This window comes from Ruditapes philippinarum, unplaced genomic scaffold, assembly GCF_026571515.1.
Source record: "Ruditapes philippinarum isolate M1 unplaced genomic scaffold, ASM2657151v2 ctg6287_1_1_1_1, whole genome shotgun sequence".
NCBI lineage: Eukaryota > Metazoa > Mollusca > Bivalvia > Venerida > Veneridae > Ruditapes > Ruditapes philippinarum.
In genome coordinates, this window is record NW_026858342.1 from 1 (window position 1) to 20,183 (window position 20,183).

The 20,183-nt window shown below is 32.8% G+C and overlaps 1 protein-coding gene and 1 long non-coding RNA gene across 2 annotated transcripts; both read right to left on the reverse strand.

The window, feature by feature from the left end:
* Positions 1–12,517: 12,517 nt before the first annotated feature.
* LOC132752913 (uncharacterized) lies at positions 12,518–14,452 on the reverse strand. The gene is made up of 3 exons (XR_009628872.1): positions 14,128–14,452; positions 13,669–13,835; positions 12,518–13,476 (listed from the first exon to the last, which is right to left on the reverse strand). It is a non-coding gene; the product is annotated as an uncharacterized LOC132752913 (long non-coding RNA).
* Positions 14,453–15,475: 1,023 nt separating this feature from the next.
* LOC132752911 (proprotein convertase subtilisin/kexin type 5-like) lies at positions 15,476–17,601 on the reverse strand. The gene is made up of 3 exons (XM_060743320.1): positions 17,065–17,601; positions 16,607–16,691; positions 15,476–16,335 (listed from the first exon to the last, which is right to left on the reverse strand). Exons 2-3 carry the CDS (start codon positions 16,665–16,667, stop codon positions 15,476–15,478), a joined length of 921 nt encoding a protein of 306 aa, XP_060599303.1. The 5' UTR covers positions 16,668–16,691; positions 17,065–17,601.
* Positions 17,602–20,183: the final 2,582 nt, after the last annotated feature.

Sequence of the window (20,183 nt, forward strand, 5' to 3'; positions counted from 1 at the left end):
AAGAAGCGATACCTATTTAACGTAATAAAAGAATTACTACAATGTTGTTGTCCAGTTTAAAAAAAAAAAGGCAACAACGCAAATTAAGAAATATCACTAAACATTCACTGAAACGAACAAAATATATTATACTCGAATATCATACCTTTATAAATACCTGATAAATCACGACCAGATAAACCGGTTCCAAACTTCCTCTTTCTATTTTCTGATTTAAAAGCATATGGTATGCATCAGTGACTCCCTTTAATAGATTATTTTTAGACTCTAAACGATATTCCCGGATTGAATAACTGTACGAAACAAATCCCCGTTTATTTCTTTTTGTTTCATTAAATTTTCCTTTTATCTCCTATGCAAATTAGAGGAACAAATCGTATATTCATGCCTATGGAAAGGTAAAAATAATTTACTTTAGAAAAATTAAAAAATGTATTAAAGTATCAAAAATAAATGATAGAACTTACACCTTTTCAAATTTGCATGTATCATGAAATTGAACTTTATTTATGAAATTTATACTTTAAACTTGTTTATAAATTGATGATTGATTAATAAACGATAAGTAATTTTACGGGCAAATATTTTCATCAAAATTTTCTGCCTTGTACAAAACTATGCCGTTTTAAAAGATCATTACCATCCCATGGTTATACACATTATAATCTTACATGATTTATACATCTAATAAATCTAGCCCAATTCGACAATCTGGGCATTTTGTGCCTCGTGACCGTCCAATATACTCCCGTATTGGATCCAAATAATATATTATTTTTCATATTTGAGGTTGGGTAAATGTGCACTCTAAACACCACACTTTTGGGGTCACACCCATTTTGTGTTCCGACCCCAAAGTGCCGTTACGTACTTTTGGGGATCCAACCTTTTAAGTGCGTTACGCACTTTGGGTTTTCAAATGGTTTGGACCCCAAAGTGCGGTTTACACAGGTACATATGCATCTTTTTAACATCAGACAAAGCAATTGCACTTTGAGGTCATGAAAATCAAAACGCAATAAAATGAATTTAAGTAATATTTGGAGTAATTTGTTGTTGTTCAATGCCAATTTTTTTACTTAAAATTAAGGAATGACGAAGTACTAAACGAAATATTAATTTAGTCGGAAATAACTAAAGAAGATGAGGGCTTTGATTTGATTTCCAATTTGAAAATTAATTTTATATTTTTTTAATTCCTTAAGTTGTTATTAGAATGATGGGCCTTCATGTAAGGTACATGGTATAAATATCAATAATGCTTGGTGTGAAATACATTAGATAATATTTACAGCTGTATACCATATTTACACCAAATAAAAGCTTACCATAAGCTGTATACGTTAAAGAATGCTTGTATATCACCGCTAATATAGCTCATTTTGCTAAGATGACTTAACTCGTGATCGTCCTTACTTTTTAGTTCGAACAATTACGTCTACGCCAATGGACTACGACCAACGACAATTACCACGTATACATTATTTCGCGACTTTCGGCTTCCGATCACTTCAACTTCGATCAACGCCCACGAACTACGTCTTCTACAACCCATTTAATGACTACGAACTGACCCTAACTAGGAGGGACTACAACTTATACGACCACGACAATTACCAACGTCTACATTTGTTCGCGCACTTTCCCGGCTCCGATCACTAAACAATTCAGAAATCACGACCAACCGACCTACGTCTTCTACAACCAATAATGGATACGAACTGACTACTAGGAAGGAACTACAACTTATACGGACTACGAGAAAATTTCACGAACTACGACTTTTACGAGTTCGCCACAAACTGCAGGACAATTTGGCTACACTGTGAATGATATTACTACAAGTACGATTTCCGACCCAAATATTAATAACCGACTTCAACCCAAGAAACGACTTTTTGATGTACACGACTTTTCAGGAACGACCAGGAATTCAAAGGATTATGTATGGAAAACTTAAAAAAAAGTTCACGGGGAAAACCATGCAATATGACCTCGACCTTCTAACGACTATAACGATTACGACTTTAAAGACTTTTTCCGAGATCTAACGTCCGAGACTAACGACTTGACGATTGCTACAGCCAAGACTTACTTCGACATTTAATATTTACAAATACGTGAATACGGCCATGACTGCACCGACGACAGCGAGTACGATCACTGTTACAGCGACATCGAATATAACTGCTATATTTTTGTATCTAATTTTGAAAGTTACAAAGTCTACGACTAAGCACGTCTAGGAATAACTGATTCGGACATCATCTACGACCGAAGATTACTACAATAATTGGCTTTCACTACGACACCTTCGACGACGTCCACTTTCGACTACGGTGACTTCAATTAAACTGCAACAATAAGGAAACAACTACAAAAAACCTACAACGATGACGACGACGAACGACGACGGTGACTGACTGCAACGATTATTACTACAAACCACGAACTACACCTAACAGGTTTCGACGATAACGACGACGACGACGCAAAAATACATATTCAAAATTTGAACGCACATTTCGCAGTCTTACACAAGTCACGATAATGTTTTTTTTTCTCTCATATGACAATAGTACTTGTTAGTTCCAGGAAGTGGACTCAAAATGAATGATTAAATATAAGTTGCTACAACTCGTTTTCACAATCGAGCTAAATAAAGATGATTATACTTACGAACAAATATAGATCTTCACGTAAGCTGTATATCTTTTTCAACTAACGTATACAGCTCACGCGTAAGCTATTTACGTCATAAAGATGTAAATGGGCCAACGGTGCATATTTGGATGCAATTCACGTGTAAAATATAGTAGGAATTATCTTTAAACATGTAAAAAAACTAATTTTCTAAAAATACGAAATTATCTCCTTTCTTTTTTGATACGGCGGTATTTAAAAAAATGCAGCGTTTTTTGGTCGTTGTATATAAAAAACAAATTTTGTAAAAACTTACAATAATCCCTAAATATTTCTGTAAGATATAAATGAATCAAATACCAGTATAAAATGTCTCGTGGGGTAATAATCGTTTGTGTTTGAATTTCACTCGTGTCATTTTATTTTTTAGTCTCAAGATTGCGTTCAAAATTGACCAGAAATTGAAAATAAGTCTTTCCTGACATATCAGTGTATATCTAAGAATACTTTTACATTTTCTAATAGAAGCAGTTACTTTAAAGAAATAAACATGATAACCCTGACTGATACAATGACAAAGTAAAAGTCATTTAGATTTCAAAGCGGGAGCTTACGAAGATGGCAAGATGGCAACCAATACATTTACTTCAATACATTTACTGATCGAGTGATTATGGTTATTAGTCCAAATATTTCGGAAACTCGAAAATTGTGAAATAGGTTTGCAATTAATCTACGGCTGTAGCCCTCGCGCTACAGTAACGAATGTTATTCCCAACCTACTTGTTAGAAGTCATTTAAACAGAATTTCAGTTTCATGTATTTGATAGTTAATTGATATTTACTACATTCTATTTATCATTTATCGGTTTTCCCCTCCAAAATAATTTGGAGTTTAATATGACACCAAACCTTTTCACGTCAATGGCTGACAGAACAGAATGTTATTTTAAGGAAGACATTTCAAAACGTTTGTTTTATAGTCAAAAATTTTGCAATATTGAAAGTGGTAAAATTCATAAAACATTTTATCACTTACATTTAATAAGCAGCAAATACATTTTTTACTGATAAATCAGAATTCCGATGACACTAAGAGCACATAAATGAGCCGTTCTCCAGAAAAACCTGCAATTATGACCAAAATATCGAATTTGAGGTTTTGAGCAATTATTCAAGTATCATCATTTTCCTGTAGAATACAAAAGAAATTTTGAAATTATCTCAAAAGGTACCCGAGATACAGCCTTTCGCGATTAGGCACTGTCATGTACATAACCATGTAGAAATAAATCTTTTCAATATACCTTCATATAAACTAATACGCAATTGAAACAGTACAACTAGGTATACTTTAGTTTGTAGTTTGTAATGTATTCATTAATTTGTACAGAAACCATTAGATAATAACATAAAAAAATCACAGGAGTCAGATAATGTTTTCTATCCGTTTACCATGGTAACATGAGTTGTTCTAATTAAAACTTGCTCTAAGGCTTCTCCTGGACATGTTTCATCTTGAAATATTATAGTCGCACATAGGGCCCGAACTGTGCTGTAAAAGATATCTGCGTCGGGCAGCAGAACATTCCCCTGGTTGGAGTACTTGTGGCAAGTGTCCCGTTCAAACTGAAAGTTGTTTGATTTCCATGATGGAGAATGTCTCCTCGGCTTTTTCGCAGCTCTCTTTAACAACCACATTTCCAGGATGATCTCGGCTCATACGAAAATATTGATACTTTCTGAAAGGGTTTAAAATATACATGTTTAATGTCATTTATGAAAATTTGTATTTATAATGATAACTATAGAAGCACTTTATGGATTAAATTTGTTAAATCAAGATGATAAAATGTTACACTTACATGTATAGATACTACCTCTGAATAGGCTCCTGAATAGAACCACATGACCACATGACCCTAAGACCGCATGTTTTAGTTTCAAATTATCACCATTTCAGAGTGCGTGTATTTAACCTGTAAAATAAAGACCACCGTCAATCAAAGACCACAGACCCTACCCGAGTGATCTTTATATATAAGTTTGACTGTAATGTATGCACTTCATAGTTATGTTCAAGTATATTTTACAATATGTTTTTACTTAAGCTGACAAAACGCAAAACTGTACTTTTTACTCTTAAATTACCTGATGCCTTGGAGCGGCTTTGAAGTACGTTTTCAGAAATTCCTTTCCAGTCTCGCCATGTCCATGTAGGGTACCGGATACACTGGCTTGTAGATGATGACTGATTTTACAACTTCCGTAAGTTGGACCAGAGCATCCGTGTCTGTCCTGCGGTAAAGTTGTTTTTATGCGGGCAAAGCCAGCATCAACATGGCAGCGAGCGTGACCAGGTATCTGCATCATATACTCTATCTTCTCCTTGACGTCCAGTCAGGAACACGCACACATCAGATATCCCAGCATATAGTAGTTGTTTTATTCTGTCCTGAAATAGTAATAATACAGTAAAAAAAAAAGTTGCTGTACTATGTTGAGTTTAATTAGATGTAGGTAATAAGTCTGGCAAATTCAAATTAAAATCATCAATATTTGTTTTAATTATGATAATATTCTGAATATCAGTGTGTGAATACGTGTGATAAGCTTTGCCGACTTTTATTATTATTAACCATGCGCAATCTGCAGGAAAATGTTTAACAGCCTTTAAAAACATATTTTGGAATCAGATGATAGGCCATTTCATCAGGTTCCAAGACGCTTGTCACTGACAAGCTTCTTACAACTTTGGAGCAAAGTGGAACAACTTAGCAGACGACATTTTTAGCAGACAACAATTTTTTCATGTTCAAGATTTATGTTTCAGAATATTTTATGTTAATTGAATTTAAGAACAAAGTTTGTGATATAATATCGGTTGACGTTGATATGTCTTTGATAACTGACTATGAACAGCATTGTTCATATAATTAACATTATGTGTACGAATCGATAGAAAGTGCTATTAAAAGTTATTCATATCAACACCAAAGTACATTTAAGTATGGAACTAATTTGTAGCAAAACAGTTTTTTTTTACAATTTATGCACACGTGCATGCATGCACGTTCAACGTATAACGCAATGAGTGATGAATTATTTGAAAACGTTATTTTGCTATAAATAATTAAGTAAATAATTTTCAATAAATTTATAAGCCACTTTATGACGAACATACCTGGGCAATTATCGGCATGTAGTGAAATTGTTGGTCCCTCCGCATGGTCCCTTTCTATCACCCAGTCCACCATACTGATAACAGCGTTAGGTCCGTGAGTTTGAGTACCATCAGGGCCAATAGTCTCATTCTCGTCTACAAGGAAGTTGTATTGCGTTGATGTTCCGTCATTGCGTACACCAAACAATTGCACTTTTGCGCAATGTCATGAAATAAGTTGGCCCCATCTGTTCTTGAATGGTGTGGTAGCGATAAATTCTGGCTGAAATCAAAGGTGAAATGAGAATGTCGCCTGTCCCCTGTCTCAAACAGACCTTTAGCATATACAATGCATTTGTTGTAGACTTCTCTTTTCTTTTTGTGCGTTGACAATGTGCTCTCTAAGATTTGCGGTGCCCTGCAATTTTTCATCCTCGGTTCTGGAATCCATCACAACTTTTCTTAATTTTTCACAAGTTGCACAAACGTCGTCGCGTGAGATGCAATTTTGATGTGTGGTAAACATTGCTTCCAGATGTTGCAGAAAGTTTTATAATGAACAGCCCTTTTTGTTGGTACAGATTCAAGGCACGATGTTTCGTATTTTCTTGTGAATATCAAGTTTTTGTAGTAGCACTTGGTAAGTAAACTGGTGGTATGTTTGTCTGATCCACGTGGTGCAGCCGGTTGTGGTATACCTATGTCTTCAGCAGTTTGGAAACATATGTCACCGCATGTTTAATATCTTCAAACTTTAAAGATTTGACAGGTTTTTTTCCTTTGTTGCCGTGAATTCTTTGAACCACACCATGCTGATCAACATGTGTTAGAATATTTTGAAGAGCGCTCCGCTTGATATCAAAGGCTAACATGAACACAGTCCTACACACTGGTTTCCCCACTAATGAAAAGTCATGGTGACTTTTCTGACGTTTCTTCCCGCGCTTTGTCAATTCATTCTGAGGGCTGTTTACTACAGTTGCCATTATATACAGTTCTTTATCTTGCTTTTCATTTCCCTAATATTCAATATGTGCTCAAAAATGTCAGAAATAGTAAACTGTTTAATGCAGTTTTTTCTTGCACCCACAACCATTCTTATGATACAGGGTAATTCTGTTTACGTCTTCATCATTTTGGGCAGATCACAATCGAAACTTCTGCTTCACCCTCGCTGTCACTAGTATCAGGAGCCCCTGTTGCGTCATCTGGAAGCGTGTCTATGTAATCTTGGACCCGCTGAATCAACATCTAACTCGGGATCATCTTCGTCCGAGTCTAAACACAGGGTAGATACATCAACTCTCCTGCGATCCCCCAGGGTGTCGAAACGGGCGTCACACCAAAATGCTCGGAAAGCAAACTCTCCAAATCCTGTAAGATAAATAAGTCCGGTGAGTACTGTCAGACAGTTATGACAAAACATACAGCTTCTGCGCTAATTAATAGGCTATTATAAAATAAAAACATTATATTCACTGCAGAATACAAATTTTCCTATAATATACATCTGCTTGTCCACAAAAAATCATACACAGACTGCATTTCATTTCAATTAAAGGTTATTTTTTTTAATAAAAACAATTAATTTGACCCAGAATTCTACATAGCATTTTATAAAATATGATTGTTAAAAAAAAAAAAGAAAAAATAAGTCCGCGAGTCAGGATCGAACCAGCAAAACACTGTCTCTAAGTTATTGACTCTAACCGCTCGGCCATGACAGACTTCGTACTGAGACAATATAAATTAAGTGATTTAACCTTAATCGTTCAGATTTTGATCAATAGCATACCCACTCCGAAACAAAACCAACTCAATTTTCTGAAATTTTAATAAAGCTTATCGTCATTGAAATATATTGACATTATTAAAAAAATAATAGAGATCTAGATCTACTGAGTCCTAACTAATTTTGACGATTGATTCGATGTCATTCTGGTAGTGGTGGGGTACACAGAAATGTCTTCCAAATTTAGCGAATACATTAATTTTATCTGAAAAACAATCTTAACGAGTATGTCAAGAAATGTATGAGAGCGAAATAAACCAACTCTTTGCATGTTTATTAATGTGTTGCTCGGTATAAGTTCATCCTACCAGTTACAACAATCACGCTACATTATTTTGTTTACGCGCCATATTTTCCTGATTCACTCTTGGCGTCTTGCGTAAAATATATCAATATAGGAACAATTGAACAATATAATGTGCGACATACCTAGTTTAGAGTTGATAAAATATATGAATACTACATACCTCTATATCGTTATCCATTTTAATATCCAGAAAATGTCAAAATTTATCATGTAAACACTGATACAGAAAGGTCACTGAACTCACATGTGCTTTCAAGTATGACGTCATATTTATCGGGAAATTCCCAACGTCATAATCGATGTCATTTTGGCAGGTTTTCCTGGAGAACGGCTCAAATGTATTTACGGTCAACGTTAACCTCACCTTAAATATTTCAAGATTGCAGATCGAAAATAAGTCAGTACTCAGTATTTAAGCAGAACTCGGTTAACACCTTTAGAACGATTGAACCCAAAGTGCGTTAATATGTAGGGGTTCATTTCTGGATTTTGACCCCAAAGTGCGTTTGACCCCAAAGTGCGCTGTGAAATTTACCCCAAAGTGCGATGACCCCAAAGTACGGTGTTACAGTGCACTTAACGACCGTGCATATATTCTGACTTGACGTCATTTGCGTTATATAAACATAGCGTTAAGACGCGCTAAATATTAGCGTTATACTATTGTCAATGTGATAATTGAGATAAGGAGTGTCAATGTGATATTTTTCGGTTATACTGTTACATAATTATGATGTTTATTAAACAGACATTAATGATAAATGTAAGTTGTTACAACGTATAATTTGTTTAGGCAATGTTAACTGTCATTTTCTTGAAAAAATAACGTCTAAAAAGTATTTGTTGTATCAGTCAAATCCTAAAAGTAATATATGTATACAACAAAAGCATTCATAAATTATTACCTTTTCTTCTAAAATATTTTGACAGGAGCCACAGGGCTATAATTGATGATGGTGGTAGTGGCGGTGGTTTTGGTGGTTTTATTGATGGTGTTGATGATAATAGTAGTGGGTTTCTTGCTGATAATGGTGGTGGTGTGGATGATGATATTGGTGGTGGTTTTGTTGGGGATGATGATGATGATGATTTTTCAAATTAAACGAAATATATATATATAATAAAAAAATTAGTTTACATTTTACTGTACAATACGGAATATTGGCTCGTCTAATATGACCTTTCAAGCTGTGTACTCGTCCAAATATATTCACGTATTGTACAGTAAAATGTATACATGAAATAACCAGTAATTATAAAAAGATACAGATTTAAAATGTGAAAGTCATAATAGTCTGTTTTAAGATATAAGTATAAATTGTATTCAAACTTATCATTCAGATTTTTTGTTGTTTAATAATATTTTATGGTCTTTGAATACAATTTAATAACATTATTTTCAGATAACAACAATTTGTAACTAAGGGCAAAAGCCTTGAACAACAAGTTCCAACCGCATTATCAACTGTCTTAAATTACAAATTTGCTATCAATTTTATAATTTTTAAACAAAACATTTTCCTACATTTGCAGTACATATATGTGACGATTTGTATGGCTGTTCAAAATATGTCAATTATAAAAATATTAAGTTATAAGGTCCAATCGATGACGACCATATGATAGTATATTCTTTCCTCATTTTATCCATTGATCAGCGAAAATTATATTTTAAATATTTTGAATATAAAGAGAAAAGTCTCTCAATAAAAGTATGTATTGAGACTTAAAGCATTTGAATAATCTGCATGTTAAGAGTACCAAAGACTAACAGTTACGACGTTTTTAAAGTTATAAAACTAGTATTTCCAAAAAAAAGTATGCGGGACACTATTTTATTTTTCGGGATAAGGGAAGCTAAGGGAGTAACCTGAACAGAATGTGTTGAGAAAAAGCTCATGACTTGCTTGAAAACAAAATATACAATGAAAATGCTAAGAAATCAATAACTTTGTAGACTGCTCTTAGAATCGGCGTGTACAATTTAATTCGATTCAATTCAATTCAAATAAAGTACCACCCGTTGTCGCAAAATTTGCAATCTCTCCCGAAAAGGAGTGGTGCAAACGAGAGTAGGCTGACAAATCCATATTGTTTAAGTCAACAATAACAAAAGACGTTGAAGAGACCGGGAGACGCCTCGTCACGATTATGCTTGAGGCAAGAAATGTTTCATACATCACGCAAACTTTTCATCAAAGGTGAATTATACAGCGATGGCAAACGTGGCAACTCGTATTAAGGAAAATAATAGGAGAAATATAAAGTGTTTATTTCGGAATGTTGAGGGATTAACCCAACAGAAAATAACATACCCCCATTTAAACAATTCACTGATAAGTATGATTTGATATTTTTAAATGAAAAATGGACGAGTAAAATTATAAATTAAACTTAAATGGTTATAAACAGTTTCATACGTTGGCACAGATGTGAAATGTGTGTGTATTTATTTATCTCCTGCTCACAAGATACTATGTTGTGACAACGAGTTCCTATGTTGTGCCCACGAGATAATTAAGTGATGCGCACGAGATACTATGTTGTTGCCACGACTTACTTAATCATGCGCACGAGATAATGAAGTCGTGAGCACGAGATACTACGTCGTGGGTACGTGTGATTTAATCTCAAGCATTGGTAAAAGAAAATGATTCACAGTTATGAGATCAAAATTTTTCAGTGGACGAATATTAACAACGTGCAACAACAGATCAAGTATAAAATCGCTTTGGCGTTCTTTTGTTAGATTTATGTAAAGCATTAGACCTTCGTGTGGTAAATGGCCGTATAAGTAAAGATGCTAATGCGGGTCATTGTACATCATATACACATAATGGTGAAAGTATTGTTGTTTAACTGATAAATGTAATTTTTTCTAGATTTACTATTTCAATGTACAGGAGTTTAGAATTTGTTCTAATCACGCGCCTGTAATGTTTACAGGCGTGCTTTCCATAATATAACAAATGAATTTTTGAATGAAATTTCACGCCACGTAGATGAATTATGTACTGACTTTATCGCGAATAAAGACAGCGGCCAAAGTACGGATTCTTTGGTCAATCTTGTATCTGAAATTTATTCCTAGCAGAGGAAATTTGTATTTTAAGATATATCGTTATAAACCTAATAAAACATATATTGATAAAAGTCATTCTATGCTTAATCAAAACACGATTTAATTATTTAGGTAGGAGTTAAAAAGAAAGCTGTAAAGAAAAACTTGCACAATTCAATCAAGCAATGAAAACTGAAAATAAACAATTTATGTATTGTAAGAATAAATGTAATTAATGCTGCTGTAAAGTGACTAAACAAAAATACTTAAAAAGTATCTCATTAAAATGGAGGAAATGAAAAAGAAAAGAAAATATAAGCATAATGTCATAAAAGGATACAGAGGTTCTGGTAAGTTATGTGTGACGTAGATGTAGTAATAACTTCAGTAAATTTACCTGCATCAATATTTGATGCCACGTGAAGGTACATGCAAAAACTGAAGAGCCTAATGAAAAATGTTTCATGATATTTCGGATTATTAATTTTATTTATACTTTTCATAAATTCAGAAAAGTATTTGTATCAAGTTAGGGTTTAAAAACTTGTGTACTCTGTGGCATTGTATTTTTATTGATAAATTTTTAAGTATTTCTTCTTAATGATTATCTGGTCCTATAATTATCTAAATCTATGGACTTTTTGTATCAATACTTTATCTAAAACATGTTTCTTTGTACAAATATTATTATATCCATAAAATGTACTTGTTTATACAAACAGATATATACATACTCGAACCCCTGTACTATCTCGAAAATATATGTCTACCAGATATCCATCTTTGCATCCTTCAGTACCTGTTTATATGTTTCCTGACACATATCTGACATATTTCAGGTTTCGCCCCAAGAGCTTTGTATACACTCATTTTAGGACTATCCATCTGCATGTCAACATGTTCTTTTATTGTCCCTTACTGAACATAATAGATGATAGATGGCAAATATGGAATGGCATTAACGTGTTACATTAAATGTTCCATAATAACCACCGTGTGAACACATCTGCGGATGTTTTTTAATTCAAAATTTCACCATGTTCATGTTTAAATGTTAATTCTGCTTAAGCCGATGCTAAGAGGCGTGGACGGTAACTTTCACTTTCCAGTATCGTCAATGAACAGGCGCTATCAAACAGAGCCTGCAACACTTTCAATTTTGTGGTTGTGGGCGTTCTTTAATCATTCCGTTTCCTCTATTTTAATTACATTCTGTAAAATAATGTCACCATTGCAATGTAAACAAATATTTTAATCCTTTTCTTTTGAGCATTTGAGTCTTTATTTTCTACTTAAGGGGCAGGGACAGTAACTCGCAGTTTTATTTCCGTACATGAACATGTTCTTTGGCGTTCTTCTTCAGGGAATCCTTTTTCATTGTCATCAAATTTATAGAGCTGAAAACCATCATTGTATAATTAACATGTTCCGACATTCGAGAAATGATTGCAATTTGATGAAAATTTTATATACTGTTTTAACCGGTTTTATACTGATAATACCCAGATCAGCATATAGAAACCAGACTTGGATTGATAATAATATAGCGAATCTACTACATATTTACTATTAAGACAATTATCATCACTGGTAAAAGTTTAACTTACATGAATAACATATAATTTTTGTTTACATGAAGTACAGTTATTGAAGCAATGTTAACAATCTATATAGCACAATGAACGATCACTATTTTATAAAAAGTAATATGATCATAACTAAAAGATGTCGAACATGTGATCAAGATTGAAAGCCAATAAAATATTTTTAACACCAATTACACAAACTTTTATCAAAATACATTTAAGTGTTATGTTTAGAAATATACTCTTAAAGCTGTTTTAACATTTATTTTCTTACAGTAAATATATCACAACGACCAAATGTCAAAATTAACGTTCAGCCGAATGCTAGCATTATAAATTTCTCAATAATTTGGATTAAAATATTTTCTAGATACATTTAATGTATAAGCCCTGTCCAGATTTTATCAGTCTAATTTGTAGGTAAACAGAATAAATTGATTGGGAACTATCATGCAGAAGTATTTACGATCAAATACTTTATCAACAAACACTTTTAGTATAAATTATATAGTTTTCAAGAACAATGTTATACATGTTAAAAGTACACATTTTGAAACAAATAATATAAAATGTGCTGTAAATAGATATAGGTATAAATTTCATATTGCAAATACATGACCAAAATATTCGAGAAAAAAAAACGTTTATAAAGAAGAACAAGGTACGCTAATTTTGAAAAAACACATAAGTCGTATTTTAAATGTTAAAAAATTGCTGGAAGGAAATAGATTTTCGTTCCCTAATACAACTAGTTATTCTGAATATTAGCCTTTCCGAAGTGAGTATACAGTGTATAAGCCTTTAGGATGGTAACGACCCAAAAACCACATATCCAGACTGACAGAAACAATTCATTCTGTTGTTTTCACTAGCTAGTCACAAAAACTCATTTGTCGTACGTCTATGACAAAGTTGTTCCTAGATCTGAAAATAAGAAAATGTATAAATAGACAAATAAATAGATAAATGAATAAGTAAAAGAAAAGATAAATAAATAAATAAATAAACAAATAACATAACATTTATTAAAAAAGATAAGTATTAACAACAATATTGACATCAAGTACTCAAAATTATAATAATTCTAGGAAAATCAAGTAAACACATTACAATTACCATTGTATACATTATCCGTGGTTCTGTTATTACTCAAACTCTCATAATTATTGGTCACAACAGCTGACTCAGTAGTATTTACAGCTCTGAAATCAGTTCTAGTGTTATAATATGTTGGAATTTCAACGTTGGGTTTGTTATCTTTGGGCGTCTTTCTTGCAAGATACCTGTATTAAATCAAATCATTTATAATAGTATTACACTTTATTATATAAGTCGATTTTAAGTTATACCGAAAAAGCAAACCAATTAAAACTGACACAATTTTTTTGAAAAAAAAAAAAACAACAACATTACAACTTGAAAGTACAAACATTTCTATTAAATCATTATGAAAGAAACATTACATAACACTATGCTTATAATTATTATTATTGTTATTGTTTTCATTGAATTCATCAGTAAAAGTTCCTAAAGGACAAGCATGTTGTATAGTATAAAATTTGTAAAAAAAATCACCTTCGTCTTATAAGGTACAACAATACAGCAAATACTTCTATGGCAACACAAGATCCGAATCCAGAGAAATAACCAATGGTAAAATTATTAACTTTATCTTCACATCGTGCACATGTTTGTTGTTGGGTTACAGATTCGGCTAATGTTGTTGTTGACGACACTAATGTTTCTGTAGATATAACATTGACGTGTAATGGACATTGTCATAAATACGCTCTAATGATTCCTGAAAGTATTTCTCCGCCAAAAGTACACAAACAATAATGTAAGATCAAGCCAGCCCGCACTGGGCAATCGGTTAAAGTGCGAGACTTGTAATATTGGCATTGAGGGTTCGACTCTCGGGCTGTCCAAATTAAAAATTAAAATTACTAAAATAGTCTTTCAGATGAGACGTGAAATCGTGGTTCCTTGTATGAGCACATAACACGCTGAAGAACCAAGGTAAGCTTCTGGAATTGGGTCACCTTTCTTTATCTGTATATTGCACTATCCATCAAAATCTAAAATAATTAGTACTCTTCTGGAGAACCCTCCCATACGGGCAACCGGTGGCGAGTATAAATAAACGCAAGTACAGAACTCATCTAGGAACATTTAATTACTTCACTTCAATGAAAAGAGTAAATTTTGTCATTACACCTTTTACAAATATTACCGATTCCTTTTCGGCACATCTTGCAAAGGTCTAAATATATTCACCAGTCATCCTAACAACATATTTCTTTTTTATCACAATATAATCACATACTCACATGACAATTTAATCATATCCAATATATCTTAAATGTCACCATAATAAATGGCGAGAAAATATGACTATCCAATATTTATGTTTATTTTGAGTTGGATTCATTGCGAAAAAGTTAGTATTATGTGCGCATGTGTGTTCACATTGTTACTTTACATGAATTATAACGTTGGAACGTTATTACATGTATAAGCTACTAGGTGGACATTTACTTACGTCCGAAGTAATACTAATACTTGTAAACAAGAGCAGACAGTATTTCCAGTATCCTTATAATTTCAAAAAAAGAAAGAGCAAATAAATAAAAATATTCAATATTTATGGTAAGCATGAATTTGCTTAAATCCAAATGTCTCACTTATAAATGAATTATTTCAAAAGGAACTATGGCAGTAATCATATGTACCGACTTGGTTAACGCATTGTTAATAGTTTTGAGTACATTATCTCCAGCAGTCCACTAACACACCATTCGTACATGTACCGGTTGTTTCTATCAATTTCTGTCCTTTGCATCCACCAGGACAAGGATTATCGCAGGTTGTCGCCCCAAAATGTTGTGTGTGCATCCTTCATGACAATATCCGCTGGCTATGTTCAATGTTTGACTACCGTTTCCATATGCATGGCCGCGGGGTCGCCAGCTAAACTGCAATCGGTTGAGTAAAAATTACCAACACACAGTAGACAACTATTTCTGTTATCTTTTGAGCACTTTAAACACTTGCTGTTACATGGTTCTGAACATTTTTCACCAGTCCAGCCCTCATTGCATTCTCCCTGACATATTCCAGTACCATCATCACAATACGTAGAACATTCTTTTACGCACAATGATGTGAGTGATCCGCATGATTGACCATTGAATATTTGTCCTTCTGGACAATCAGCACATACTAAGGAATTATTGCGTATTTGACATTGGTTACAACCTTGAATAAAACAGTCCGGACATTGGTTTTCTTGGAAACATGACAAACAGTGAACATTGTCATTAAACTTAAAGAGGTAGAAACCATCATTGCAACTAAAACATGTTTTTCCATTCGTACAATGTTTACAATCTGGCGGACAAGTTTGACATAATGTTTCGGCACCGTATTTAAACTCATAATAGCCAGCTTTACAACCATTTAAGCAGGTGCGTAAATCACAACGTTCATTTTCACATAAACTACAATTGTGTTGACAAACAAACCCATAGAAACCAGTCTTACATTGAGTACAATCTCCAGTATCATCTTGACATTCACTGTTTAGACAATTACCTTCACAGGTGAAAGTACATCTAACGTGTAAACCAAATTTGTTTGGCTTACATAAAGTACAGTCGTCATAGCTATTACAGCTTTCACAATTTTCGGGACATGGTGAACAGAGGCCATTTGTTAAAAAGTATGATGATTCACAACTTGTGCAAATTGAACCGGAGCATGATTGGCAGCCAACAGAACATTCTGTAAATATATAATTCTTTGCCTATTTACATATATTGGATATACATGTATAATTTCACATTTACGATGTAAAGAAAAAAAATATGCAAAGTCAGATTTTTTTATTAAAATTATAAAATTCTAAACTAAAACATAAGGAATAATAATAAAATAAACTTTAAAAATTCAACATTTTATAGATGAATTTAGCTAATTTAAAGAAAATATTTTAACAGAAATTCACACATTTATATTCAGACAGTAGAAATAATCATAAAATTAAATAACTTACCAGTAAATACCATATCCACAAACAACACTAGTATAAATGCTGACGTTTCCTTCGGCAACATTATTCCGGATTCATTTAAGCAAAACTAAAAGTGAGAATTCTATTTATTGATAAAAATGTGATCAACTTACGGAAATACATATGTTTTAGCAATACTAAACGATGCTGTTTTAATTTTTCTCCGTTTTGTTTTGTTATATATAGCTTAAAAACCAGAATAGTACTAAAGGTATGTATTTTGTGTTCGTAATTTGTGTTCATTACAATAAAACATGTTAGACATATCTAATGTATCTTTCAGAGTTTTAAAGGTACAATTAAGCTTAAACAAAAAGAAGCGAGACCTATTATTAAATTGAAAGAATAACTACAATATTTGTTATTCGTTAAAAACACGAAAATTAAGAAATATCACTTAACATATACTAAAACGAACAAAAGATATAATATATAAATACCTTATAAAAATCTGATTAATCACTACCAAATAAACAGGTTCTAAACTTCCTCTTTCAATGTTGTGATTTGAATAGTTGCGATATGCACCAGCGACTCCCTTTTAAGGGTTATTTTTATACGCAAACTTAATCGGATTGATACGGTCAAAAATGAAAACACACTCGCGTTTAATTCATAAACTCTATTAACTTCTTTGCAATTAGAAGAACAAATCGTAAATCATGCCTATAAAAGTAAATTTATAATGTACTTTAGGACAAGTTAAAATGTTTCAAAATATCAAACATGTTTTTAAAGTACTTTAAATGTTAACATACTTACAAAAGGTGTGAAAATTGAAACTTCCCATATTCACAAATAAATCTTCATGAATCCCAGATTGAACTAAAATATTCACGATTTTAATTGCATGGATCATGAATTGAAATTCATCACGAATTCAATTTTATACTTGATATGTTAATATTGATAATAAATTATTACATTATAATACTTACGAGCAAATATTTTATCAGCAAACATTGCAAGTACAAATGATGTCGTTTTAAAGAATATTACTATCCCATGGTTATACACATTATAATCTTACATTAAAAAAGATACAGATTTAAAATTTTAAAGTCATTATAGGCTGTTATAAGATGTAATAAATTTTATTCATACATATCTATTCATTCAGATTTTATTTAGTTTAATGATATTTCATCGCCCTTTGAAAACAGTTTAAGTACATTATTTTAACAATTTTAAGTAAGGGCAAAAGTCATGGACAACAGGTTCCAGCAGCAGTATCAACTGTCTTTCTCTTAATCATTATAAGATATAGAAACGAAAACACGTGTATACACTATACGCATGAGTAATAACAAATATTAAAACAGGTACAAATATATAACAGCAAACAGAAATCGACATTACCTTTTTTATAGAAAAATATAAACATTTGCTATCAATTTTATAATTATTAAACAAATCATTTTCCTACACTTGCAGTGCGTGATGGTTTGTATGGCTTTTCAAAATATTCAATCATTAAAAGATTTAAGTTATAAGGTCCAATCGGCTACAATCTAATAGTATAATTATCCTTTTCCTTATTTTATCCATTGATCCGCGAAAAATATGCATTTAATATTTTATATAAGAGGATATATGTTTCATACAGTTAAAAGATATAATAAAAATCAATTTATGAAAAGAAACAGGTTTGTCCAAGATTCGAACTTGCACTTACTAGGTTACAACTCCATGGAGGCGCGGTCTCTGGGCAAGGAATCGTTCATACGTGTCGACAAGCTTTTTTTAAACGGGAAAGAAAAAGTTTCACTACTCGTATTTAGGGATATAATAGGAGTAATATATAGTGTTTATTTCGGAATCATTAGGGGTTATCACAAGTATGTTTTGATATTTTGAAATGAAACATGGACAAGTAAAATTCTAAAATGAACTTAAATGATTATAAACAGTTTCATACTGTGGCACAGAGGTGAAATGTGTGTGTGCATTTTTAGCTCACCTGAGCAATGCTCAGGGTGAGCTATTGTGATCGCCCTGTGTCCGTCGTCCGTCGTCGTGCGTCGTGCGTCGTGCGGCGTGCGTCGTGCGTCGTGCGTCGTCAACTTTTCACATAAACAACATCTCCTCTGAAACCAATGACTGCACATCAACCAAACTTTACAGAAATGATCATTGGGTGGTCCCCTTTCAAAGTTGTTCAAATGGTTCCGGTCTGTTGCATATGTAGGTCACAGGGCCAGAAAAGGATTTCAAAAAACACAAAATTAAAAAATCTTCTTGTCTGAAAGTACATGGGCCAGAGCTTTGATTTTTGGTATATGGTATCATCTATGGGTCCTCTACCAAAGTTGTTCAAATTTTGTCCCTAGTGTCAAAATTGGCCCCGCCCCGGGGGGTCATAGGTTTTTCCTTTATATGTCTATAGGTAAATCTAAAAAAATCTTCTTCTCTGATTTGGCAAAGGCTACAGATTAGATAGTTGGCATGAAACATTGTGTAGTAGACCTCTATCAAGATTGTTCAAATAATGGCCCTAGGGTCAAAAGTGGCCCCGCCCTGGGGGGTCATTGATTTTCATTACATACATATAGTGAAAACTTGAAAAATCTTCTGGTCTGAAAGTAAATGGCCTAGAGCTTTGATTTTTGGTATATGGTATCATCTATGGGTCCTCTACCAAAGTTGTTCAAATTTTGTCCCTAGTGTCAAAATTGGCCCCGCCCAGGGGGGTCATAGGTTTTTCCTTATATGTATGTAGTAAAATCTAAAAAAATCTTCTTCTCTGATTTGGCAAAGGCTACAGATTAGATATTTGGCATGAAACATTGTGTAGTAGACCTCTACCAAGATTGTTCAAATAATGGCCCTCGGGTCAAAATTGGCCCCGCCCTCGGGGTTCATTGATTTTCATTATATACATATAGTGAAAACTTGAAAAATCTTCTGGTCTGAAAGTAAATGGCCTAGAGCTTTGATATTTGGTCTATGGTATCATCTATAGGTCCAAAACCAAAGTTGTTCAAATTTTGTTCCTAGAATTAAAATCGGCCCCGCCCTGGGGGTCATTGATTTTCCCTATATGTATAGAGTAAAAACTTAAAAAATCTTCTTTTAAAGAACCCAAAGAGCTAGAGCTAAGATTTTTAGCATGAAACATCTTCTAATAGGTGTCTACCAAGTTTGTTCAAATAAAAGCCCTGGGGTCAAAATTGGCCCCGCCCCAGGGGGTCATTGATTTCCCCTATATGCATATAGTAAAAACTTAAAAAATTTTCTTTTAAAGAATGCAAAGAGCTAGAGCTAAGATATTTAGCATGAAACATGTTCTAATGGATGTCTACCATGTTCGTTCAAATAAGAGCCCTGGGGTCAAAATTGGCCCCGCCCCGGGGTCATTCATTCATTCATTAGCTAGACGTTTTTTTTTTAGATATATACATATTATATATATATACATATATATATATATATATATATATATATATATATATATGTATATATATATACATATGTAATTTATATATATATATATATATATATTATATATATATATACATATACATACATACACATATATATATATATATATATATATATG